The sequence below is a fragment of the Paramisgurnus dabryanus genome, chromosome 4, assembly GCF_030506205.2.
Source record: "Paramisgurnus dabryanus chromosome 4, PD_genome_1.1, whole genome shotgun sequence".
NCBI lineage: Eukaryota > Metazoa > Chordata > Actinopteri > Cypriniformes > Cobitidae > Paramisgurnus > Paramisgurnus dabryanus.
Window position 1 is genome coordinate 20,694,287 of NC_133340.1, and position 26,609 is coordinate 20,720,895.

General features: G+C 38.1%; 1 protein-coding gene across 1 annotated transcript; it reads left to right on the forward strand.

Moving 5' to 3' along the window:
* Window positions 1–845: 845 nt before the first annotated feature.
* LOC135760485 (complement C3-like) lies at window positions 846–25,698 on the forward strand. The gene is made up of 41 exons (XM_065274480.2): window positions 846–958; window positions 1,067–1,262; window positions 1,621–1,789; window positions 2,511–2,584; window positions 2,705–2,793; window positions 2,900–2,982; window positions 3,059–3,146; window positions 3,236–3,338; window positions 3,431–3,551; window positions 3,691–3,806; window positions 4,840–4,986; window positions 7,059–7,262; window positions 7,420–7,611; window positions 9,292–9,444; window positions 9,529–9,658; window positions 10,890–10,961; window positions 11,060–11,269; window positions 11,766–11,880; window positions 12,233–12,324; window positions 12,414–12,553; window positions 12,646–12,855; window positions 13,068–13,131; window positions 13,219–13,305; window positions 13,407–13,610; window positions 14,373–14,448; window positions 15,306–15,462; window positions 15,872–15,967; window positions 16,046–16,202; window positions 16,884–17,047; window positions 22,318–22,476; window positions 22,577–22,636; window positions 22,721–22,811; window positions 23,248–23,296; window positions 23,454–23,544; window positions 23,622–23,711; window positions 23,843–23,948; window positions 24,083–24,172; window positions 24,245–24,328; window positions 24,445–24,528; window positions 24,662–24,797; window positions 25,381–25,698. The coding sequence occupies exons 1-41, from the start codon at window positions 888–890 to the stop codon at window positions 25,520–25,522; spliced, it is 4,962 nt and encodes a 1,653-aa protein (XP_065130552.1). The 5' UTR covers window positions 846–887; the 3' UTR covers window positions 25,523–25,698.
* The last annotated feature ends 911 nt before the right edge of the window (window positions 25,699–26,609 follow it).

Genomic DNA, 26,609 nt, shown 5'->3' on the forward strand with positions numbered 1-26,609 from the left:
TCACAGAAATCGCGACGATTGTTTCACGATGGCAATCTTTCATCTGGGACAGCCAATTATCGTGCAGTGTATCCAGGGCTTAATGGGCACATCTTTGATTTGGAGTTTGTATGCAAAATCCTCAGTTTGAATGGGCATGAGACCTCTGATTGCAATTACATACAAATAGTTATGAGGAGAATCAATGAAGGTATACTGCTCGTTACTGAAAAAAGCTTATTACGAAATGATGTACAAATCAAGTGAAGTGTACAGTGGTAAATTTTTGTAAAAATGTGTAAAATATAAAAAGCTCACAGTAGAGATAATTCAGTACCAATAACGTAAAGGTTTAAAGGAATTTCTTCCTAAAGTTTTCTCCCACACATCATAATGACATCAGAAAAAAAAGAGGCCACACTCTGACATTTTTCTAACCAGCATGCATCTTGCAGTGATCACTGGTGTGTGTATGTGTGGGTTATTTCTAAATTAGCTTGTTCATGTATAATGCATGTACAGTATAAGGATTTTTATGTGCATTTTTCTTCAACTGTCAGAAAGATATCTGGAGATCATTCAGAGAGTTTTCATGGTCTTGCATTACTGCGTCTTGGTCGGCCATTTTGCTGTTATTTAGGAGAAATGATGAGTGTTGAGACATTGTTTGGGCGGAGAAGATTTTAGGCAACCCTAAACTGATAAATGCTATTGCACAAAACTAACATGCACCAATAGCACTTCTTTGCTTAATCATACTTCAGTTACACCATTTAAGTTACTCAATAATCAGCTCTACAGGCAAAGATTATATCTTAAAATAATATAAGGAAGAAAAATGAATGATAAAAGCACTACCACTTCTAGTTACTATCGCACGCAGGGAAAGGTGCAGGTTTACCGACATAATGGATGTGCTTGCAGTGTCGTTGGCTGTGGTTATTATTAACTTTCCTTTGCTAACATTATGTGAGCCACTGTAAGTACTGTACATTGATTTTCATTAATAAAACTTTTGCTGCTGCTTTTAACTTGAAAATTCTCTGAATGTGAAATTATGAAATGTGTATTGATTTTGGAAATTCAGATACGTTCTCTTAGCTCCTAATTTGCTGAGGGTGGGTTCCCCAGAGAACGTGTTTGTGGATGCTCAGGATTATTCTGGAGAAGACCTGAACGTGAGGATTGTGGTCAAGAACCATCCACGGCAAAACCTTGAGTTAGTGTCCAAATCGGTCAAACTGACAAAGGACAATGATTTCCAACTCCTTACAGACATTAAGGTAAAAGCTACTTGTTTTCCTAACTACAATAGTTGTCATTTTAAGATCTCAGTTCGTAAAAGTTTGGTTGTCGAAAGCAGGTCAGTTGATGTTTTGAGATCTCAGTTTGTAAAGGGTCATCGAAAAGCAGCACAGTTAATATTTTGAGATATTTTGAGTAACATAAATTCATTTGACAGAAGCTGTATCCCAGTTTAAAATTTTAAGACCAAATGTGCCCAAGACCGTCCTATTTTGAAGATTACTTCAAATGTGGCCTTAAAATGTGTGCTTCTCTCCCTCAAGTCAGATTAGTACTTGTAAACTAAGAAATTTGGATTATCAGATATAACTATTACAAATGTTATATATTCTGCAGATTCCTGCTGATAAAAGCGTCTTCTCTGATGATCCTCTGGAGAAGCAGTATGTGGTTCTGCAGGCTCATTTTCCAGGCAACGTTCTGGACAAAGTTGTCAGGGTGTCATTCCAGTCTGGATATATATTTGTACAAACAGACAAACCCATATATACACCTGCCAGTACAGGTAAGATCACGTAAACTAAACAAAATATGACTTCATGCCATTACGTGAATTAAAACAAAACTGCTTTATGGATTACAAGGACTTCTGTGATTTAGCATTTTATTTTATAATTTGACATGATTTTAAAACATGCAATCGAAAAACTGAAATGGCCAATACCATAACAAGATTTGATTTAATCTTATAAATGATTTGACAATTGTAATGTGGAAAGAACTAGGGCCTGGAAAAGCCTGTGGTTCCCAAAGTGAAGGGCGCCGTGGGGGGGATGTTAGGGGGCAGTTGAATTACATTTTATATTTATACAATGTGTCTGTTGTATGCTGTATTCTGATTGGCTGAGAAATGTTCCGTGGGTATGCATACATTTCTGATAACTGCACACCTAACTTGTCAAATGTATTAAAAATAGGCAAAAGAGCAATGTTTGTGGTAACCGTGGTATAAGAGGAATAATTGACTCCGGTCCTTTGCATTATTTGAAAATAATGCACACCCGCGGTGTAACCGCACTCCGCTTCGTGCTGCATTGCACCTTGGGTGTGCATTATTTTCAAATAATTCAATGGCCCGTCGTCAATTATTCCTTAATTATTTTTTATATTTATTTATTTGCTTAAATATTAAATATTTTATTTATCATTCATTTATCATATATTTTCTGAAATCAAACCTCAGAAAAATAAAATATCTTAACTTAATGAAATATTTTATTTTCCAGTTAATTTCAGGATCTTCTCCTTAACTCTTGATCAGCACCCGCTTGACGGCACTTCTATCACAGTTAACATAATGGTAGTTCAACTCACTGTTTCGTTTTTGCATAGGCTACAGTAACTCAAATCACCGTAGCCTCTGTTGTTTATTTAAAAAATCATTCACTTCCTCTTTATATCCATTTGCATTTCTCCCAAGAATCCTCAAGGCATCACCATTGAAAGTTCTTCATTCTTTCCAACTGGAGGAATGAAGAGTGGTTCTTATCCTTTACCTGAAATCACCAAGTCAGTTCATTGTTGTAGCGCTGAGTGATGGATTGTTACATTTGAGCTAATAATTTAGTCTATGTTGGTAAGATTCAAATTCTTCCTTTTGTGTTGTGTTTTGAAGCTATGGGCTTTGGAAGTTAGTAGCAAAATACACGGACACGCCACAAAAGAACTTCACTACAGAATTTGAAGTGATGGAGTATGGTAAGGTCTGTCTCCTTTTGAGAGCATACAGTTTTTTGGTCAAAGCTGCACTAATATACAAATGTTTATTTTCAAGTGCTACCAACCTTTGAAGTGACTTTAAACCCAAGCAAATCATTCTTCTATGTGAACGAGGACAGCCTGACAGTCGATATAGCAGCTAAGTATGAGAGATTGAAGTCTTTGAAGCAATTGTAAAAGTACTTTGTCAATTTAATGTAATCATCAACTGTTTCACATTATTTTTCCCCAGGTACCTGTTTGGCCAGAAGTTGACAGGAAGTGCATTCATGATATTTGGCATCGTAGACGATGAACGAAAGTTGAGCATCGCTGACTCACTGCAGAGGGTTCCGGTAAGCATTTATTTCCAAGTTTCAATCGCTCGGCTTGCACACAAACCGTAAACAATTGAATGCTGTAGATTTAGCCCTTTGTTTTTCTGTAGATTTCTAATGGAGAAGGAAGGGGAGAACTGACGAGACAAATGATTCAGGGCACCTTCCCAAACATCGAGCAACTGGTCGGGAAATCCATCTACATTACAGTCACCGTTTTAACAGAAACTGGTAAGTGACGAATTGAATTATGACTTCATGTCTGTGTTTGTGCATGAGTGTGCAAAATAAAAACAAATGAAATGTTGCTCTTATTGTTTGATTTTGTTGACACTTTCGTACTAATGGTTATGCCGTACGTGTGTTTCAGGCAGTGAAATGGTAGAAGCACACAGGAGAGGCATTCAGATTGTGACTTCACCTTACACCATCCACTTCAAGAGGACACCTCGGTTCTTCAAACCAGGGATGTCTTTTGATGTCTCGGTACAAATCTTTTTTTTGGAAGGTGAAACATGAATGTTATGGAAGGCATATTTGGCCAATTTAAAATAAATTATTAAATGATAAAATAAAAATGAAAATGAGATTAACAATTTTAATTTTGAAAACTGCATGCAAAATATATGCCAAAATTGAAAATGTAAAGACAAAATTTCATAAAAATTTTCATGGCAATAATGCGCAGTCTCTGTAAAAATGAAGTATAAAACATAACTGATGATTTGACTTTATTTTTAAATGATTCATTCAATTTACTAAATTTTTTTAAGGTAAGTGGTCGCAATCAATTTATTTAAACTACATTTAAACAAAATGTAGCTTAAATTAATTGATTGCAACCACTTACCTTAAACAAATTTAGTAAATTGAATGAATATTTTTTTCAGTGTGCATTGTCACCATGAATATAAAAATTACATTTTGCATCGTTTTCAGGACCAAAAGGAAAAAATCTTGTTTAAATTTATATTTTTATATTTAAAGGTGACATATGACGAAAATCTGAATTTTCCATGTGTAAGTGCTATAATTGGGTCCCCAGTGCTTCTATCAACCTAGAAAATGTAAAAAAAAAATAGTAACTTAGTTTTGGTAAACCTTTCTCCGCAAGCATGTGAAAAATAGGTCATTGAAATTTGGCTCCCCCTGTGATGTCAGAAGGGGATGATGCCCCCCGTTAATCTGCACTATCCAACAACAGCAATGCCAATGAGTGCAGAGATCATCTCATTTGAATTTAAAGGAAACTGCAAATTTTTGCTCACACCTACAAAGTGGCAGTTTTAACATGTTATAATAAATTATCTATATGGTATTTTGAGCTAACACTTCACATACGTACTCTGCTTGTGTAATGTCCCCTTTAATCAATTTATTTGAAATTGGCGGAATGAGTCTTCCATAAAATGTTACCACTGCAAACCCATACTGTATGATAACACTAAAGACTATAAACCATGACTGCCATAATCTTTTTGAATGCTGTTGTTTAATGTTTCTTCTTTTCCCTTCCCAGGTGTACGTGACAAATCCTGACCAGACACCTGCTGTAAGTGTGGAAGTGGAAGTCAATCCTGGAGGGGTCAGAGGTCGAACAAAAGCCAATGGCATTGCAAAGGTCACCATCAACTCTCAAGGAGATTCTTCGAAGCTGGAGATCACCGTAAGATCTGACTATCAACTGCACTGATGTCACTTTCAGTTGTAAATAATAGAGTGCTGCAGGGTTGACGTGTTTTTGTAGGCTAACCCGGAAGTTAACGAGACAGTGGTTCCCTCATAAAAAAGGCCTTTCCCCGCCAGCGTTTAAAAAAAAAAGTTGCCAGCCAGCGCCAGCATTTTTCATGATTTTCACAAAAGTTGAATGCCTTCCAGAAAATGTTCTTCTTTAAATATATAAACAAACAATATATCAATTGAAAGAACAGACCCTCTGCTTTCAAACAAAAAACAACTTTCATCCTACTTCATTAGTTCTCTTTTTATCACCTCTCAAATATGGATAGGTTTCTTCAAAAACACCAAATTTTGAGCAAAAAGCTGAGATAATTCAATTTTTGTGAGGGACTTTTGATAGATTCAGAGCGATCTTTAAAACATACACGGAGTTTTCTCTCTTTTACGTGAGGCGCTACTTCCGGTTTGTATAAAAGTGCCACCTGGTGGATAATAGCGGTATTGCGGAAAGCCGGAAATTCTCGTCATTGGCAGGGAAACGTTTTCTCCAACAAATTAGTCTTCACAGATGAACACAACTTTTATGAATTTTGAAGTCAAAATAGAAAAACGCATTTACACGTCAACAGTGAACTTGTTGAACAAAACGTGTACACAGAAAATATGTAATCCCTGCGGCACTCTATTAGAAACAGTGTTGGCGATAATCACACACACCTAGCTACAAGTGCTGATGCTTTATATTCGCACAAATGTAGCTTATCTGTTTGTCAATATTTTTGTAATAAGTTTTAACCTCTTAGACGTCTAGCCAGCCCACCTCACTCTGGCAAGTGAAATACCCCAAATAAAAAGGCTGTTGCTCATGAGTCCTACTGTCTACAAACAGAGTCCTGTCTTTTGAAAGCTAACACTTCAAATCTCACTATAAGAAATGCAGAACTGCCCTAGGCATAACCATTTCATAGATATGGCAGCATAAATACAGCTTTCAAGATATTTTCTCTTTTGAAAAATTTCAATTTTTACATTTCTATGGCAAAATAATTAACAAGCCAATTGTAAATGAGCCTGAAAATATAATTGATCTAAAACCACAGGTCTTGACAGTCTATTTTTAAAATTTAAAGTTTATACAAGCAAAAATTGGGTTTTTACAAGCTTTTTTGTTTCCAAAACCACTTGGAGACTTTGAAGGGACACTTGGTTACCACCTTCTACATTGAGGTCTAACATGCTTATCTGACCTTTTCACACACACACATATATATATATATATATATATATATATATATATATATATATATATATATTAGTATGTGACTGAAGAATGTCTTTATCTGGAAAATTCTAACTTTTTGGATGTATATCAAAAGGCATTTATGTGCATTTTTTTTTGTTTGTCCTATTTAAAGCCTCCAAAAGGACACCCAATTACTTACTCATATAAAATGAAACAATGTTTTTATTTACTTATATAATTTTGCATGATTTAGAAAGATGTACAACGTTATATAACAAATTAAATTGTTTTTATATGTTTACAATATAGTAGTCATCAACATACTGTGATAAAAAGTACTGCACGTAGCTTGGCAGTGCTTTGAGATGACTCAAAAATACAAACTATTTACAAAGTATTGCACGCAGCTTGGCAGTGTGGTGACATGAGTCAAAAATACAAACTATTTACTAAGTATTACACGCAGCTTGGCAGTGCTGTGACATGAGTCAAAAATACAAACTATTTACAAAACAAACTATTTACAACATGTTGCACATTGCTAGGCAGTGTTGATACTTAGGTCCTAAGGGACAAGCTGATTAAGGAACTCGGCAAAGCAGTTTCTGTTAGGCTGGAAGCAAAAACTTACATCACAAACATGGCACTTCATGGGAATGTTCAGCTGGCACTCACTCGAAAAAATGAACTTGGTTGGAGTCAGTTTTACTAAATAATTTCTTGTTCACTTTACTTAACAAACACAAGTACTGTAACTGCATATAATTGCTACAGTGCTGTCTGTGGTGATGTGCACTGGCATGTGTGTGTTTTAGGCAAAGACCAATGACAGACAATTAGAAGATAAGCAGCAGGCGGTGAAGACGATGACGGCTCACGCTTACAAACCCAAAGGCGGCTCCAACAACTACCTGCATATTGGCATTGATGTGGCAGAGCTGGAGATCGGTGATCAGATGAAGGTTAATCTGAATCTGGGGAAGGGTGCAGAAGTCCAAAATCAGGATTTCACATACATGGTGTGTGGACACACTTACATATACAAATTCATCAAGCATTGTAAACGTGTATTATCTGTTGTTTAGGTTAAAATTAATAGTTCATAGATCTTTCTCTTTGTCATTGTGGTAATGTGTTGTATGTTGGCTTTGCTATCTCTTTGTTTTGCCTGAACAGATTCAAAGTAAAGGGCAGATTGTGAATGCAGGCAGGTTTAAGAGAACCGGGCAGTCTCTAGTGACTCTGTCTCTACCTGTAACGAAAGACATGTTGCCGTCCTTTCGCTTCGTGGCTTATTATCATGTGGGCTCATCTGAGGTGGTCTCTGATTCAGTGTGGGTTGATGTGAAGGACACGTGCATGGGAAAGGTTGGTCAGACATCGAAAGGCACAAAAAAAACTGTATTCAAAGTGCTAAATAAATATGAAAATAGATTTTAGATGATGAAATATAATGAAATAGAAACGTGGCAGAGTATAAAAGTTTGTTTAGGAATAATATTGGCCATATACTAACCGGATTTGATATCCGCTTTGATTTCTTAATGATTAACACAATGTTGATATTTTCAAGTATTGCTTAGAACATGAGTCAAGTTTTCTTTCCTGTTAGTCTCCCAGCAAGAAACAGAATTTGATATTTTCAGTTATCTATAAACCCGATATAGTCTGGCTATGAGTAACCCCCCAGATAGCATGCAAACCATTGAAACAATGTTAAAAACAATTGATTTGTCAATGTTAACTGCATTGAATCAATATCAGGTTTGCACGCTCCATTAATATTGAAAAAAATATTGAGATTTCAACAAATCGTCATTATTGAGATCAGTGTTTGCTTAAGTTGGGTCCTTGACTCTTGTTGTTCACTAAGTTAAATCTTTCTTTTCTTTTTTTTTGTGTTTGTATGTGTTTATGTAGAAACACATGTGCATTGGAAAAGAAAGATGTGTTTCAAAGTTAAGTTGAAACTGGTTGCTTTTTGTGAAGAAGTCAAGATTATATCAAATTAAGCTGCTTTACATGATTATGTTGATCCATTTTTGACATTTATAATTGTTTTGGTTTGTAAATACACTGTGACAAGACAAACAGAAAAAATGTTGACACATTCAGACATCATTACTCATCCTACAAATCTCAACAATGGTGACAATATGGTGACAATCATCAAACAAATTCATATAAAACGATCAACTGCAATGCATGCTGGGAGTTATAAATTACTTTAGTACTACGATGATACCCAGAATGCTTTGCAGTATGAAGCTTTCTTTGTTGATCGTCACCATTGATGAGATTCATAGACCGATTCATGATGTCAGAGATAGATTCAGTAATTTAACTTTTTTAATGTGTTTTTGTAATCCTCAAAATAACAGACCTGACACTGTTTCCAACTAGTACTGTAAAATCAACTTTTTGCATAACTTTACCAGTACTTCATTAATATCATTTAGGTAGTACTACAAGAATTAAACTACTTGATAACATTAGATCTTTGTTTTCTTTGCAATAGCAGATGTATTTTAAAACACTGCTTCAGCAGTCAAAGAAAACTTACCATTAAACACAAGAATAAAGGGCCCAACTAAAGCAAACACTGATCACGATAATGGTGATTTGTTGAAATTTCGATATTTTTTCGATATTAATGGAGGGTGCAAACGTGATATTCATTCAATGGTATTAACATTGACAAATCAACGATTTTTAACATTGTTTCAGTGGTTGCATGCTATCTGGGACACTTTTAGCCAAAATAAACTGTGAGATGCATGATTTCCCATCGTGTAAGTCAACAGTGATTACAATGTGTTTGGTTTCCTTTAATGTTTTCATTTATTTTTGGGTTATGTTTAGAACTTTCACTACAGACCAAATTTTCCCTTATTTTAGCTTAGTTGTCTGGGCGGTGTTTGGACAGCTATTAGACATCTTTTAAATGCAAAATTGCTTGCTGGGCTCTCTTCTTGTGATCACATTAACAAAGAAATCAACTACTGACTACCTCCCTAAAGGACTTTCTCTTTCCTGTTTTAATCCCAGCTGAAAATTGAGGTAAAGAACCAGGAACAATATGCCCCAGGTGACCCCATCAGCCTGAGAATATCAGGAGATCCCGGAGCTAAAGTTGGCCTGGTGGCTGTAGATAAGGGTGTGTACGTCCTTAATAACAAGCACAGACTCACTCAGACCAAGGTAATTCATCTCAAACCATATTATTGGATTTTTGTTTTTTTTTAGTGCATTCATTTCTCTTAGTTTGTTTGTCTCTATTTGTAGATCTGGGATGTCATTGAGAAACATGACACTGGTTGTACAGCAGGCAGTGGTAAAGACAGTATGGGGGTTTTCTATGATGCTGGTTTGATGTTTGAGTCCAGCACGGCTGGAGGAACCAGCATCAGAACAAGTAACTAAATGGTTCCCTCATATTAAACTGTCTTTCTCTGATATAATATACAGTATGGCCTGAATTATGTGGACAATCAAACGTAGTGCTTAAATTTCTCTTTACTGAAATTAACCACAGCAATAAATTATTGCGCTTTTCCTTTGCTGGACAAACCGTTCTAAAGGTTATTTTCACTTGAGCCTCGTTTGGCACGGCATGACATTACAAACCTTTCTCAGCCCAAAAAACGAATGCTGTAATGACATGACCGCTCAGGATTGGTCACTCAGCTGTTGTCTGGCTACACGTTTCTCACTTTAGCTGCACTACAAAAAAATTACTGTTTTTTTTTCAGTACAAATATATATTTTTTTTAAATCAAGATGTATTTTCTTGATGAGCAAAATTAACTTAAAAAATAAGGGTAGTTCTTAAGCAAAAAAATATACAATTTAAGTGACAAGCAAAATAAATCTGCGAATGGGGTAAGATTTTTTCTTGATTTTTTTCTTGAAGTAAAGGAACAGTACGTAAGAAATGTATATCAATTAATCATAAAATGGCCCTGATATGTCACTAGACATTAAGAAATAATTTTCATTTCAAATACGTATATAACACAGTGCTTTGGCCAGGATATTGTCATTTAAAAAGTGGAGTTGCAGCTCTCAACTGATGTTTATGTTGTCATGTTGTGTATTGGCCACCAGTTGTGTGATTGCAGTACCAGTTTTGGCCACAATTCTACATACTGTTCCTTTGAGTGTTTAAGAAAAAAGTTTTTTGTCTAAAAACTAGACTTATTTTAAGATCATATTGCTTATCAAGAAAATTGATCTTATTTTAAGAATTTTTAGACATTTGTACTGAAAACAAGACAAGAATACTAAGTAAGAAAGTCATTTTTTTGCAGTGTGGTAAAGCATGTTATTTGAATAAAGTATAAGCAGATAGTCCTGAAAACAAAATAAAAATCATCCTCTACAACATGCCCGATAAACCATTGCATTACAAAGGCAATGACTGACACAATTATCAACCCCACAGTGGAAATTGAATCCATACCTGAGCACAGTCGGATCGAAACAGATACAAATGAGAACGATTTGACACAGCGATAGAAAAGCGGCTTTAGAAGGGAATGTCCACATACGTTTGCCTGTGTAGTGCACTGTACATAAAGCGCTTCCTCAACGAGCATCGGTTTTACATTTTAACACAATCGATTTGATTTGTGATCTTCTTGTAGTAAATGAGTGCATTGCACCATCTGAAAGAAGACGGAGAGGACTGATTATTCAGGAATTACAAAGGAATCTAAGTAAGAAGCTGAGAATTACACACACAACACTGAAATGCATAATTTTTATCCGCTACCATAATTTTTCTTATTGTTGTGCACTGCTGTTGTGTTCTCAGCTGCTAAATACTTTCACTCGTCTGATCTACTGAAATGCTGTTTGGATGGAATGTATCGGGATAATTATCAGGTAGCATACTCCTGTGAGCGGCGAGCCGCCTTCATCCTCGATGGATATGAATGCGTCAATGCCTTTCTGGACTGCTGCAGGGAATACGAATTGCATAACAAAGTCCTAGATCCAAACGAAGAACAACTCCTGGCACGCAGTAAGAACATATAGTCATTTGCAAAAGTAGCACTTTAAGGAGCAGTTCACATTTGGCATCTAAAATTGCGTGAAAAACACGACCAGATCATTTTCCTTCTTCCTTCCAGTGTTCTGAATATCCATTCTTTCCATTCTGAATAGTTGAAGTATTATTTACTTGCTGCAGTACAAACGCGCATGGAAAAAGAACGGGTATGGATCGTGAACTTGTCGATCTCTATTTTACCCCTCTTGCTGCACATCTACTTTCAAAATAATGTATTTGCCCACGCAAAAGACGCCCCATGTGAACCGCCCCAAGCCAATTTCTCATAACTTTGAGAAGAAACAGCTCTTAAGATCAGAACGATAATAAGAGAGTTGATTTCAAAGCAATGTCCACATACACAACACATCAACCTTTCTATCTGACCGAGGTTCAGTAGTGTGCACAATAAACACAGTATAATTGTTTTTTAAAACTACATGCATACATACAAAAAATTGTTGTTTAGGTGAGGAAGACGAGTTTGATGAAAACCAAGAAGACATTTTGGTCCGTACACAGTTTCCTGAAAGCTGGCTTTGGGAGGAGATCAAACTACCAGCCTGTCCACCAAACCAGATCTGGTGAGTGAAAGTTCATAAACTCCTTTGAGGTCAGCCATTTGATACACTAAAGCAAGATGGGGCATTACTCTAGTAAAGGAAGCCCCACCCCTTCCAGTTAAAAGAGCCAATCATCATTCTGTAATAAGCCGACAAGTTTAGTGTGTTTAGTGAGGTACTCGCCAATAAGAATATCATGAGAATATCACTTATTTGTGTTGCCCCATCCAAGTAGATAGGACTTTAGTCCAGCTTGACTTATATCTGTTGAGTGCCACATATTTTCTAAAACGACTTTGATGACAGCCAGCAGATGTGGTTGAAAGGTTCAGTTACTGATCCAACTCGAAACTTTTTTCTCGATTGTGCCTAGCTATGAAACTCCTTTTGTGAGAAATGGGCTTTACCTGAAAGACTCCATCACCACTTGGCAGATCACAGCCATCAGCATGTCCAGAGCTAATGGTAGAAAGTCCTTTTTAATATTCCGTGATCTATTCTTATCACACTTTTGCAGTTTCTATTTATTGGCATTCGCTCTTTTTCATCTGCAGGTATTTGCGTGGCAGATCCTTATGAGATCACTGTCAAGAAAATCTTCTTTATTGATCTGAGAATGCCTTATTCAGCTGTGCAGAACGAACAACTGGAAATTAAAGCTATCGTTCACAATTATAGTAATAAAAAGCTAAAGGTACTGACCAACACCATGCTTCTCTTTTCAACCTGTAAATGTGCTCCACGTGCTGAAGATGCGATTCTCACCTTGAGCTGTTCTTCTCAAAGCAGGTTCACTTGACATTTCAGACATCAGATGGTATTTGCAGCAGTGCCAGTAAAAAACGCAAAAACAGGGTAACGGTTGCAGTCAACCCCATGTCTTCTAAAGCTGTCCCGTTCGTGATCATTCCTATGGAGCGAGAGAATCAGTGGATTGAAGTGAAGGCGTGGTGCTCTTATTATGATGATGGAATCAGGAAGAACCTGAGGGTTGTGGTGAGTCAGTCACAACCTTTATTACCATCCCTGCAAGCAAGCCTATTATGGCCCTTTATTGGCCCACTTAGGGCTAGCAAAACGATGGGCCCTTAGCGCTGGCCCTCACTTAGCCCCCAGGAAGCTCTCATACAGCATTTTACTAAAACTAAACCTAATAATAATATAAATACAGTGCTCCTGCTCTCTGTATCTCTCCAACTTTGTTTCAGTCTGAAGGTGTTCTTACTGAAGTCGAGGAGACAGTTGTGGACCTTAACCCGTCAAAGTATCCAGGTACGGCTTCAGAAACGTGCACTAAGCGCATACAGATCAGAACATTTGTATCAAGTGTTTCAGGGTTTTTTTTCTTGATCCAAACAGATGGCCTGCAGAAGGTTGCCATGAGGAGTGGCATCCCAAATCGAAGAGTCCCATACACACCCGCATCCACATTCATCACAGTACGAGGTAAACATCTCATTCTCTGACGTACAGTATATAACTTTGTATATGTTTGAACTTACCCATGTAAGTTTACTCCCTGTCTTCTCTATGTTCTTTGCCTCCAGGTGAGGAGATCAGTCAAACAATTGAACAGGCCATCAGTGGAAATTTCATGGGACAGCTTATAGTCCAGCCCAATGGGTGTGGAGAGCAAAACATGATCTACATGACTCTACCTGTTATCGCCACTCATTATCTGGACAGCACCAATCAGTGGGAGACTGTCGGCATGGAGCGCCGTAAAGAATCTATTAACCATATCAACAAAGGTCAGCAAAGCCTCGCGCTTATCTCCATCATCATTTTTACATGAATAGGTCATTTGGGGGCGACCATGCCCCAGCACGATTGTCCCCCCTACCTACTCCCCCAGAAGCATGCACTCACTCTGTACAAAGCAGGAAGTAAAGAGCTCTCTTTTAATACAAGAACCCATAGTAATGTTAAGTCTGTGTTTTTTTTATTCTGAGTTGTTTGGTGCACGATTACACACAGTCTGTCGTGTGTGCATCTCGGACATTTATGTAACCCTGCTGCGCGCATCAGAAGGTCTTTAAGAAGGCGGATGAAGGTGAGTGGTTGCGCAACTGACGTCTCTCCTTTTGAAACGCCTTTCACGCCCCAGCCCAAGTGAATCGTGCCTGAGCTCACCTCTGCAAGCCGGCCTGAGTGAGATTAACCAAACCATGCCTGGGCGGGGTACAGAGCAATCTCCCTAGTGACTAGTCAAACGACCACTTTGGCGTATAATGGCCTTTCCACTTGAACATAGATCCCTTCAAGTATATATAAATTGATCCATCTGCAAAATCAGAGCTCTCAAGTTTCTAAATGAAAAAAAAAGCTTCATAGTAATGGTCTATAAAACTCGTGCCTTTTTTCTTTTGTACTTTCTTTTTCTTCTTTGTAGTATATTGGACAGCACAACTTATGTGTTTCTTGTGTGGTTCGCTCCCAGATTTTCCTGAAGTGTTAAGATCTCCATATAAATGATGTAACTGCATTATCTTTTATTTATGATTGCGGTGAAGGTTATCAGACAGAGCTGACCTTCCGGAAACCTGACGGCTCCTATGCTGCCTGGACGCACAATCCCAGCAGCACATGGTAGGCAACTAGTTTGTTACTGACAAAACCTTTTTCTCTTTTTCATGTTTGTTTAATTAAAGTTTCTATAGACTAAAGTTTCTATAGTTTCATCGGATGCACGTGGGTTTCTAACCTAACCCTAACCCTTGCACGTCTGGCCCGAAGGTAACTTTCGGTCTTTGTTTGTTTATCAGTATGAATAGTGGCTAAACTGACCTCTGGAACAAATACCTTGTCAAAAATTAAAATGTTTGGGTTTCTAAGACGAGGGGAGATGGCGAGCATGGATCACTGCTGTGTGAAGAGAGGAAGTATTTTTGCGGAAGTATACCGGAAGTTATGTTTGGGCCACGAAAGAAGTTTGTTTATGATGTTTCCGTTGAAACTGTCTAGACATAGAATTCAGAAATGTTATTAGCGACACCGGTGGTCGTTAAGTGAACTACAGCAATTTATTGCTCATGTTCATTTCATGCACCACTCTAAGGCCCAATCCCATTTCTCTGTCTTCCCCCTTCCCCCTACCCCTTAGTTTTGCACGTTCACAAGAGAGAAAGGGCTATCCCAATTGGGCCATACATGCCCTCTCACGTGAACGTGGAAAACTAATGGGTAGGGGTAAGACAGAGAAATGGGATTGGGCCTAAAGTGACTTGAGCAAACCTATGTTTGCTAATTAAATTAAAATGAAGGCAAAGCTTATAAATGTTGGGAAAAACTGTCCCTGAGTTCTTCAAATAAAAATATGTCTAAAGTGTTTAGCTCTTGTTTTATAGTATCCTAACCCATTGCAATAAAAAACAATTAATATGTGAAGATTCTTGCATATAGTCCTTGTAAATGTGTGTAGGATTTCTCTCTTTTGTCTTATGAAGGCTCACAGCATATGTGGCTAAAGTATTTGCAATGGCCAATGACTTGATTGAGATACAGGAAAACGTTATCTGCAGTGCCCTCAGATGGTTAATCACTAAACAGCAGGCAGATGGCACGTTTACAGAGACTGGCCCGATATACCAAAGCGAGATGACTGTAAGTTTATTTTGACCTGAGAAAATGAAAAGCTGAGAATGTAGTGTTTGTGATAACAAAGTCCTTTCATTCGTAACAGATGATTCAGAGAATAATTGACTCCAGTTCATCAATATCATTTAACAGTGTTCTTGACCATTGTTGTTAGGCCACAATAAAAGGTGATTTAAAAACTACAGGGAAAAATATTATATATTTTAATATTTAAAACTTTGTCAAGATTTTAATTTAAATAAATGTAGCATGTAAAGCCACATCCTGTATAGATGGTTCAAATAACATATACTTCAAGTATTTTTCCTGCAGACCAATTCTTCACCTGCACATTTGTTCAATGAACATTGTTTAGTTTGTTTTTTTGATATAGTTACAAACTTGATTAGACAAAATCTCTTTGTATTTGATTCAGGGTAACGTACAAGGTAGAGACTCGGACGCCTCTTTGACTGCGTTTGTCCTTATCGCCATGCAAGAGGGCAGCAGGATTTGTGCTCAATCTGTCCATGTGAGTCAGAAATTTGTATACAGTCCTGTGATGTCATAGCGGAGCGTCTCTGACTCTGTGTTTCTCTTTCAATTTCAGAATCTTAAAGGCAGTATGGACCAAGCCATTCAGTACCTGACGCTCAGACTTTACAGTCTGACCAGTCGTTATGCTGTCGCCATGACTTCTTACGCTTTGGCTAACGCTGGCAAGCTCAATATAGACGTCTTGATGAGATACTCCAGCCAAAACAAAGGTTAGAAACGTATTATTTAACCCAACAGAAACCGTACATACAACATTTAATAGTGAAATAAAAAGTAACAAAATTCTCATCTCCCATATCAAGATAACTCTTAAAGCAACACCAAAGAGTTTTTTTTACCTTGAAATAACGCTTCCAAAACAGTTTCAGTCGTTCATCCACTCTAAACAGGATGAACAGCACTTTCACATTCGCTTTGCAGCCCTCTATCGGCCAAAACCGCACTAAAGAAGTTTCCAAACGTCGGGTAGTGGTCCTGTAGTTCGAGTGAATACTACAAAAACTTGCTTTACGGCAGACCTACAATCCAATCAGAGCCAGCTATGCCTCAGTATTTATGACAGTGGGTAATGGACAATTACGCTTCTAACCTGTAGGGGGAGCAAAGAGCCAAAACTCTTTGGTGTTGCTTTAATAAGGTTGAAGGGATCAGGCAGTATTAGTTTATGAGACATATCTGTTGTTAGAGCATTTGTGTCACAGCCTATACTGTGCAATTAAAAATAGAGAAACCTTTTATTTATCATAAATGCATTGCTTTAACTGCAATTTGCACGACCATTCAGGTCATCTTAACATGGCTGTCATGCTTGACATCATTTCAGTTTAATAGGGCTATTCTTATTTTTTAACGTCAGTATGTAAACCTTTATAAATATCGGACACTTTTAGACGGAAGGTTATGGCAAGTTCCCGGGCAGCGCTATCACTCCCTTGAGGCCACAGGCTATGCTGCACTTGCCTTGGTGAAGGCCAAGGATTTTGAGAAAGCAGGTCAGGCTGTGCGCTGGCTAGCGAAGCAGCAAACCCGCTACGGAGGTTACGGCACAACACAGGTACGTATTTAGATGGTAAAATGTAAGGGTTAGATGATGCATGTGTAAGGTTGAATTTTAGTTCTGCCCAAGGGCGTAGGTTTGATTCTGGCATTGGTGGGGACCTAAATAAAATGGTTGCATTGCAAAAACTGTTTATCACCGTTTACTTGACACAAACAACAGACAACTCAGTATGCACTTTACTCAGTGACATCTGACTCGCCACCCCCGGCCATCCCAAATTTATAATAAACAATTCGTTATGTCCACCTAGAGCCTAATAAACAGTAACTGTTTAAGTCTTTGTCAAAAAAAAGAAAATCACATTGTAAGATATAACCATATTTACTTTATAACAATGAAGAATATGCAATTAATATTTAATTCTTAATTTAATTTTGCCAAAAAAAATCCCAGTGTTGAACTTGGTACATATCATGCTGTTTCCTGAACAACGTTTATTAACGTTTCTGTAGTTCACATTAAATCTTCTTTTCATTAACAGACAGTTAATCAGTGTGAAAAAAGTTTTAAGTTTAAAATGCAACCTCACATTATGTCTACATCTGTGCAAGTAATGACCACAGTGCAGTAATGTAAAGTATTCAGCAATCATGACATGAATTCATGTTTTTACCATGTTGGGGTTATTTTCTTTCATGGATTAGGGACCCCCAAATAACATTGCTACCCCATTTATAAAAGGTTGACAAAAGTTTGCAACTCCTCAGGTTAACATGGGATTGTCGTGTTTTGGTGAAAACACTGTCCTTGAATCATTATGTGACACAACTTTTTTGTGCATGAAACAGTTACAGTGGGTATAATAATACTTTCTTCCTCACTTACCTGTAGCCCGAATAATCACGCGCGTCTTGTTGAGTGAACTTTGGCGCGTTGTACAAAGTGAAACCATCCTATCACAAGTAGCGAGTAAAGACAAGCACATAAAGTGATGTGATTTAGAGAGGCGGGACTCAAGAAATGCTAATCCAATCATATTAGCAATGTGATTAGAGAGGCGGGACTAAAGAAATGCAAAGCCAATCATATTAGCGATGTGAGTTACGGAGGCGGGCATTGCAGAGAACGAAAGCTGTTAACCGTTTGTGTACCACATAGAGCGTCATTTTTACAGAACGGGATTGCAAAAGATTTCTAGTCTCATTTAAATGATTCCTGAAAAAATATAATAAGTAAAAAATAGAAAACACAAGAATAAGACGGACATTAGTGGTTATATATAAATACAGATTAATTGTTTGGTCGAAATTATTGCTAGGGACAATTCATTCTTCCCTGAATATTGCTAGGGACATGTCCCTAGCGTCCCACCCTAAATCTACGCCCATGGTTCTGCCTAATGTGATTTTCTTTCCAAATAAATCATGCAACGCAATTTACTAAGGTTTGCGCTTGTTAGTTTACTGGTATTTGTGCCATTATTTAATGCCTAGCAAAGCATGTCTTAAAGGAATAGTCTACCCTTTTGCCATATTAAACTATGTTATTACCTCAACCTGTACGAATTAATACAAACCTATCTTTTTTCAATGCGTGCACTGTACAGCGCATTATGAATGTGTTAGCATTTAGCCTAGCCCCATTCATTCCTATGGTACCAAAAAAAAGTTTCATTTTGTGGCACCATACTTACTAGTATAACTCCTCATGTAACAGTCTTTAAATAGGGAAAACACAGAAGTATTTGGTGGCTTCCCTGTTTGGTACAATAGGAATGCATGGGTCTAGGCTAAATGCTAACACATTCACGACGCGCTGTACAGTGCACGCATTAAAAAAGATAGATATGTATTAATTCGTCTAAGTTGAGGTAATAACATAGTTTAATATGGCAAAAGGGTAGACTATTCCTTTAAAGGACACATATTATGCTATAATAGTTGGAGACAATAGTATCTTTAGCCGCATTAGCGCTACAACGTGCAAACAAACACATTTAGAAAAGCTTTTAGATAAAATTAACCAGTCAGTCACTGGCCGCGGGGGTGAGGCTTTATCAGTGTGATGTCACATTTACGCGCTCATGCTAATTTGCCCTTTATAGTAATTTGAATTGAATTGAATCTTTATTGTCATTTGTACATCTTGTATACAATGAAATTACATTGCCTACCCGGCCAGTGCATAATAATAATAAATGAATAAATAAATAGATAAGTAATAAAAGTACTAAAATCAATATAAAATATAAAGAGTAAAAGAGAAACAACAATATGTTCTGCCATTGCACATGATTTAAGATATTAAGAGTTCAGTGACCTAATGGCCCAAGGATAAAAACTGTTTTTCAATCTGTTTGTCCTGCTCTTAATGCTCCTGTATCGTCTGCCAGAGGGCATAAGTTTGAACAATAGTTGACCTGGATGTGAGCGGTCGGCAGTGATTGCCTTAGCTCTTCTGAGACACTGCGTACTAGCAATGTCATCCAGTGTGCGTAGGCGACTGCCTATGATGTGTTGTGCTGCCTTAATGACCCTCTGCAGGTGTCCCCTGTCCGCCACTGTACAGTTAGCATACCATACTGTAATTCCATAAGACAGAACACTCTCAATGGTGCTCTGGTAAAATGCTACTAGCAGTTTCTCCTCTAGATGGTTCCTTCGAAGTACCCTAAGAAAGTGGAGTCTTTGCCGAGCCTTTTTTACCACAACAGATGTATTAACAGCCCAGGAGAGGTCTTCAGTTATATGTATGCCTAGGAATTTGTAAGAGGACACTCGTTGAACACAGTCTCCATTGATGTTCAGTGGTGCTGGTCCCCCCTCCTCCTTGTGTTTCCTGAAATCAATGATCATTTCTTTAGTTTTACTGGTGTTAAGCAGTAGGTTATGTTCAGTGCACCAACCTGCCAGCCTGTTAATCTCATCCCTGTATGCGGTCTCATCACCTCCATTGATTAAGCCAATAACTGTAGTATCATCAGCAAATTTAATGATGGTATTTGATGGGTGGGCGGATGTACAGTCATATGTGTACAGTGAATACAGGAGAGGACTCAGCACACAGCCCTGAGGGGAGCCTGTGCTGAGCGACAAGGTGGAAGAGCAGGTGGTGCCTACCTTAACCGTTTGAAGGCGGTCAGTCAAGAAGTTCTTGATCCAGGCACAAATGGAAGGGGGGATATCGATGGTGGTCAGCTTTTCCACTAGGATATCAGGTATTATGGTATTAAATGCCGAGCTGTAATCTATAAATAGCATCCTGACATAATTCCCTGACTGCTCCAGATGGCTAAGTGCTGTATGTAGAGCAATATTGATGGCGTCCGCCGTAGATCTATTTTTCCTGTAGGCGTACTGATGTGGATCCAGATTTGGGGGGAGCCAGGACTTAATGTGATTTAAGATGAGCCTCTCAAAGCATTTCATGAGAGTTGATGTTAGAGCGATAGGTCTGTAGTCGTTTGGACACTTTGGGGCAGGAGACTTTGGAACAGGTATAATGATAGCAGTCTTCAGGCATTGAGGGATGGTGGCTTGTGACAGTGAGAGGTTAAACAGCCTAGTCAAAACTCCCACAAGCTGGTCAGCACAGGCAGAAAGTACCTTACCAAGTACTCCATCCGGACCTGCTGCTTTCCTGGTGTTCACAGTCTTCAGCACCTGCCGCACTTGATGTTCCTGGAGCGTGAGTGTGTAGTAGCTGCAGGTCTGTGGTGGTCGTGCTCCTATATATGGTGTCTCACTTTCAAAGCGGGAAAAGAAGATGTTCAATTCCTCAGCCAGTGATGCATCAGCGTTGGTGATGACAGGTGTGGAGCCCTTGTAGTTGGTAATGCTCTCAAGTCCCTGCCATACCTGCCTAGTGTTGTTATTGGCGAGTTGTTCTTCCACTTTCCTCTTGTGAGCCTTCTTAGCAGCTTTAATGCCTCTCTGCAGCTCTGCCCTCGCCACACTGTACTGTTCTTTATCACCTGACTTAAAGGCATGGTCACGGGTTCTCAGGAGTTTACGGACATCTGAAGTCATCCATGGTTTTTGGTTTGGATATATCCGGATACGCTTCTCCAATGTTACACTTTCAGTGCAGCTTTTTATGTAGAACAGAACAGTCTCTGTGTACTCCTGTAGGTCAAGATGATCAAATATGCTCCACTCCGTGTGCTCAAAACAATCTTGAAGCTGAGAGAGTGCTCCATCAGGCCAGATTTGTACGTTCTTTATGACAGGTTTAGATTTCCTCCTGAGAGGGGTATATGCAGGAACCAGAAAAAGTGAGAGGTGATCTGACATGCCTAGGTGTGGAAATGGTACTGTCCTATAGGCTTGCTTCACATTGGAATAAACCTTGTCTAATGTATTCTTCCCTCTGGTTGAGCACTGTACATACTGAACAAAGTTAGGAAGCACAGACTTGAGGCAAGCTTGGTTGAAGTCCCCAGCCACAATAAAAGCTCCCTCTGGATGAACCTGCATTTGTTTGTTCATAATGTTGTAAAGCTGTGTGAGCGCTGTGCTAACATTAGCACCTGGGGGAATATACACAGCAGATATAATCACCGTTGTGAGCTCTCTGGGCATATAGAATGGTCTGCACTGCACAATCATTACTTCCAAGTCCGGGGAGCACTGTGTATATATAATCCTACTGCTTGTACACCAGTCTGAATGAACATAAATGCAAAGCCCCCCTCCTTTGCTCTTACCGGAGCTTTTAGTCCTGTCGTAGCGGTGTATAGAACGGCCGGTTAGCTGAACAGCCGAGTCCGCGATAAGTGGATGTAACCAGGTTTCTGTGATGATCATTAAACTGCAGTCTCTGATGTTTTGGTTGTTCGCTATAAGTAACTCCAGATCGTCTCTTTTATGTACGATAGACCTGGCGTTAGTTAGGAAGATGCTAGGTAGCGAGGGTTTGAAAGGCAGTTTCCTTAGCCGAACTAATAGGCCGCCCCTGCAGCCTCGCTTCTGCCTACGCTCTCTCCGCCGCCTACGCCGTCTCGTAGACCCGACAATAATCCAGGGTGAACCCGGTGATCTCGCTATACTCTGCGGAATGTTGTGACACCGCTGATACTCCGTCGTAATATCCACCCGACATGAGAATCCCACCTTCCTCAACATAGCTTGATTGTAGATATATTTTGTTTCACTCCTACTCCTTCTAACACTCAATAATATCCATACAATTATATAAACAAAACACTGAGACCGATAGCCAAAAGCCGCTGCGTCCGTGCGCGCCGCCATCTTTTTCAGATGGCCTATTGTCTTTATCTTTTAATTTAAATCTAAAAAAAAAAAACTTTTTTTTTGTCTGTTTAGGCTACAATCATGGTGTTTCAGGCTGTGGCTGAGTACCGAATTCAGATAAAGAAAAATACAGCTGTTAATTTAAACCTGGACCTTTCTATAGAAGAGAGGAAAAGTCCAATCAGCTGGACTTTCCAAAATTCCAACTTGCGCACTACACGCTCGGAAAAGGTGAAACAGGACTCATGTTTTTTTATTTCTTTTGCCAGCAATTGAATAACATGACATTTATTTCTGTTTTTTTCTGTATGTCTGATTACAACATCAACAGTTTGATATCACCAGGAGCTTCAACATGACGGTTCAAGGGAAGGGAGTGGCCACTCTCTCTGTGAGCGCAAACTCTCGCTTTAATGCTTAAACACACCGCTGCGCGTGGCACACTCAGATTGACAGACTCGCTTTTGTCTCACAGGTGTTTTCTCTGTATTACGCTTTACCAGAAGAGAATGAAAACGACTGTAAAGTCTTCGATCTCAACGTGAAGATGGAGAAAGAGCTCTTAGGTATGTTTCAGTATGAGCATGTCACGTGATCACGAGTACAACTCTTAAAAACATAAACATCCAAACAGCATTAAAGCGATACTCCAGCCAAATATCAAAATTACCCTATGAATCACTCATCCTAAAGCAATCCGAGATACATGTGTCATCATCTTTCAGTCGAACACATTTGAAGTTATTTTAGTAAATGTCCTTGCTCTTCGTAGCTTTATATCAGTAGAAAACAGGGATGCAATTTTATATGAAAAATATCCATATAGCAAACTTTATAAACTTTATAAACTGTTTGAGCTTGAATCCTGGCTCGACGTCTTTTGCCAATCCCATACACCACTCTCCACCCTGTACTTTCCTTTCCTTACATACATAACTGTCTATTAAATAAATTCAAAAATTGCACAACGATTAATTCTAATGCACCTGTATCTACATGTAGTTTCTTATCCAGGGGCCACTGAAAGTTACAAGTTTACCCTTGAATACATGTGAGTAACCAAAAAACGCATTTACCCACTGTCTCCAATTTGTTCATTCTTAACATTTGTAATTTATAGGTCTTTAGTATACTATTAATAAATGTCTGGATGAGTATGTAAATTAATCAAGCCAGCAATACATTAAGATGTCGCCTTACATGTGCAGTTTTAAGGATGCTGAAAGAGATTCTACCATGAGCATTTTTGATATCGGCTTGCTTACGGGGTTTAAGGTGGATGAACATGATCTTAAAAAGGTAAATCATTTTTTTTAACGCTACTTAAGATAATAATTATTTGCTAACATCCTTGTTTTACTCTTGTTTATCATCAGTTGTATAGTAGGAAAGATAAATACATTCAGAACTTTGAGTTGGACAAAGAGCTTTCAGAAAGAGGATCTCTGATCATATACATAGATAAGGTACGCTGACACTTTTCACATACATCTTTTTTTATTTCTCTTCATTCATATCTACTTCACTGGAGATGCATAGAAATCTCAAGTGATTTGATAATGCTGTGTAAGATATTAACCTTTTCATTTCTTCTTAGATATCTCATAAAGAGATGGAAATGATTGCTTTCAGAATCCATAAGATGAATGAAGTGGGCATGTTGCAGCCCACTGGAGTCACTCTTTATGAATACAACTCTCCAGGTATGCTGCTCAACACGGTAAAGAAAGAAAAGTACTGAGGAGAAATACACACAACGATTATTTCTGCCAAAAACACGACAATACAGGCAAGCATCAGTGTAATTTATCAGTAAATCTTCTTTTGATTTCCACAGATAAGCGCTGTGTGAAGTTTTACCATCCTCAGAAGAAAGACGGATCTCTGAATCGACTCTGCAGCGAGTCGTTGTGCCAGTGTGCAGAAGGCACGTTTACCTCCGCTGTTTAAACCCAAACACATTTCTTCAATGTAACACAATATGTCTTTCTACTAACAGAGAACTGCAGTCTGCAAAAGAGAGGAAATATTGACATTAAGGCAACGCGTGAAGAACAGGCCTGTGTGCCTGAAATTGAGTACGGTAAATAACCAGAATCATTTCGTGAATTATGATCAAGTCTATCTCAGTTTTCCTTGCCAGCGAAGCTATAATGTTTAGTTATTTTAAAGATGATGATGTACCTGTTTGTATTGTAGTTTATAAAACCAGGGTGGAGGCTGTTGACTTTTCAGTGTACGCAGACATCTATAACATGACCATTGAAGAAGTACTGAAGGAAGGTATAACTTGTCGTATTCATATATTCAGAATCTTATTCTAATATAACCGGTTATTAATAAGATGTTCACCATGCTGTGTTTGTCTTTATCTAAATGACCAAAATAATACATCTTTACAAATTGTGTTTTCTAGGCACTGATCCGGCTGTTGAAGGCACCATAAGATCTTTCCTAGCTCACCCTCACTGCAGACAGTTTCTGAATTTTAAAAAGGGCAAGACCTACCTGATCATGGGCAAAACCAAAACTCTTCCCAAAATTGGTGGAAGGTGAGATCTTGGCTGAATTTAGATTTGTATTATGTAGTTGGTGTCTGCTTGTTCGTCCTCTATGTTTTCAAGTTTCTTTAGTTTCCTTGTATTCATCTATATCTTGTCATCAAAGCCCTGTTGTTATCTCTGTTGTTTGCAGGTGTATGTGAAGTGTTTCTAGAGTGTTGGTTTCATGTTAAAGGGGACAAATCCTGAAAATCTGACTTTTTCCATGTTTAAGTTTCCATAATTGGGTCCCCAGTGCTTCTATCAACATAGAAAATGTAAAAAAATTCTTAGTTTTTGTAAACCTTAGTAAACTTTTGTAAAGCTTAGTAAAGTTTTGGTAAACCACTCTCGAGTCTACAAGCACGTGAAAAATAGGTCATTGAAATTTGGCTTATAATAATACCGCCCCTTGATCTGCACTATCCAAGTGAGCACGTGAAACTAAACTTAAAACAATTTCTGCGCATGAAGGTATTGTGTGAGCACATGAAATGATTTTTTTTACTCCAATGTCACCTTAGGGGCTCTGTACAACACTTATAGACATCTAAAAAATGGATAAACATGTTAAAATGTCATGTGCTTTTGTCAGATTGAGGTATCATCTGGGTGAGGACACCTGGATTGAATACTGGCCAACAGCTGTGGAGGGGCAGACGGAAACATACAAAGACAAGTACAACGACATTACCACACTCGCCAAGAAGCTCACCTTGGATGGATGTACCACTTAAATATATTCATTAGCTGAAATTTTGTCATCTCTAATGGCTTTGAATGCTGCCAGGTGCCAACTTTGCTTTTAATTCCAATGTATTTACAGCTTTTCAAATATTCGCTTTATGCAATATGTTTAACCCAAGACTGCTTAATATATAACCCTGAAACAACTTAAGTCAAATAAAAACGCCAAATGCAAACCGTCTCCATTTTTACTGCCCAATTAACATGCACATCGTTTCTAGATTCGTTGGGTATTGATAAATAAATTACACAAATGGCTTCATTCATTGGTTGTACTGTACATCTCCTGAATTTTACAAATAGGGAAAGTTTCATAATCTAAGTGCAGATTTGGTTTGATCAGCAACACTGTAGTAAAAAAAATGAAAGCCCACTGGTTTGAGCATGCATTTTTTTCTTTTTTTTTAATGATGACTAATCAGTATACTGGTAGCAGATGACATTCAAAAGACACTAACCAGCTGGAAATTGAATATTGAAACCTGCCCAGAGAAGAAACGAGAGTGCCTAGAGCTAATTATGGACCTTCTTGCTGTGAGGCAAAAATGTGAAAAAATGCCACCCTTCACTGTACCATCCCGAAAGAAGGGATTAAAACATTGAATAGAAATTTTTGAGTAATTAATTATAATAATAAAATAATAAACATTTAGACAGCCATATGCCGGATTAAGAGTTGTTAGTGAGTCATCCGGATGCTTATTTAATGGGTCTGTCTGACACACTGAAAAATAGGACAATAAACTTAAAGATATGAATAAACAAACATTAGCTTAGCATTTTGCCAGTGTTGTAGTACTCGAGACTCGTACTCGTACTCGAATACATTTGGAATCTGACTTCTTCTCGAGTCCACATGAGTCCCTTTTAAAATATATACTACTGTTTCTTTAAACTGATGTAAGATTGACAATAACAGTGGTTGGTGATTTTTTACGTGCATCAGACTGGCGCGAGGTCAGACCTGAGGAAGTTTTTGCACTGCCATGACTTTTACCTCAGTCCAGTTAGATTAAAGCATTATATAAGCCGCTGTTACCCAAAATGATAAGATGGTGGCACTAAAACACAGAGTGG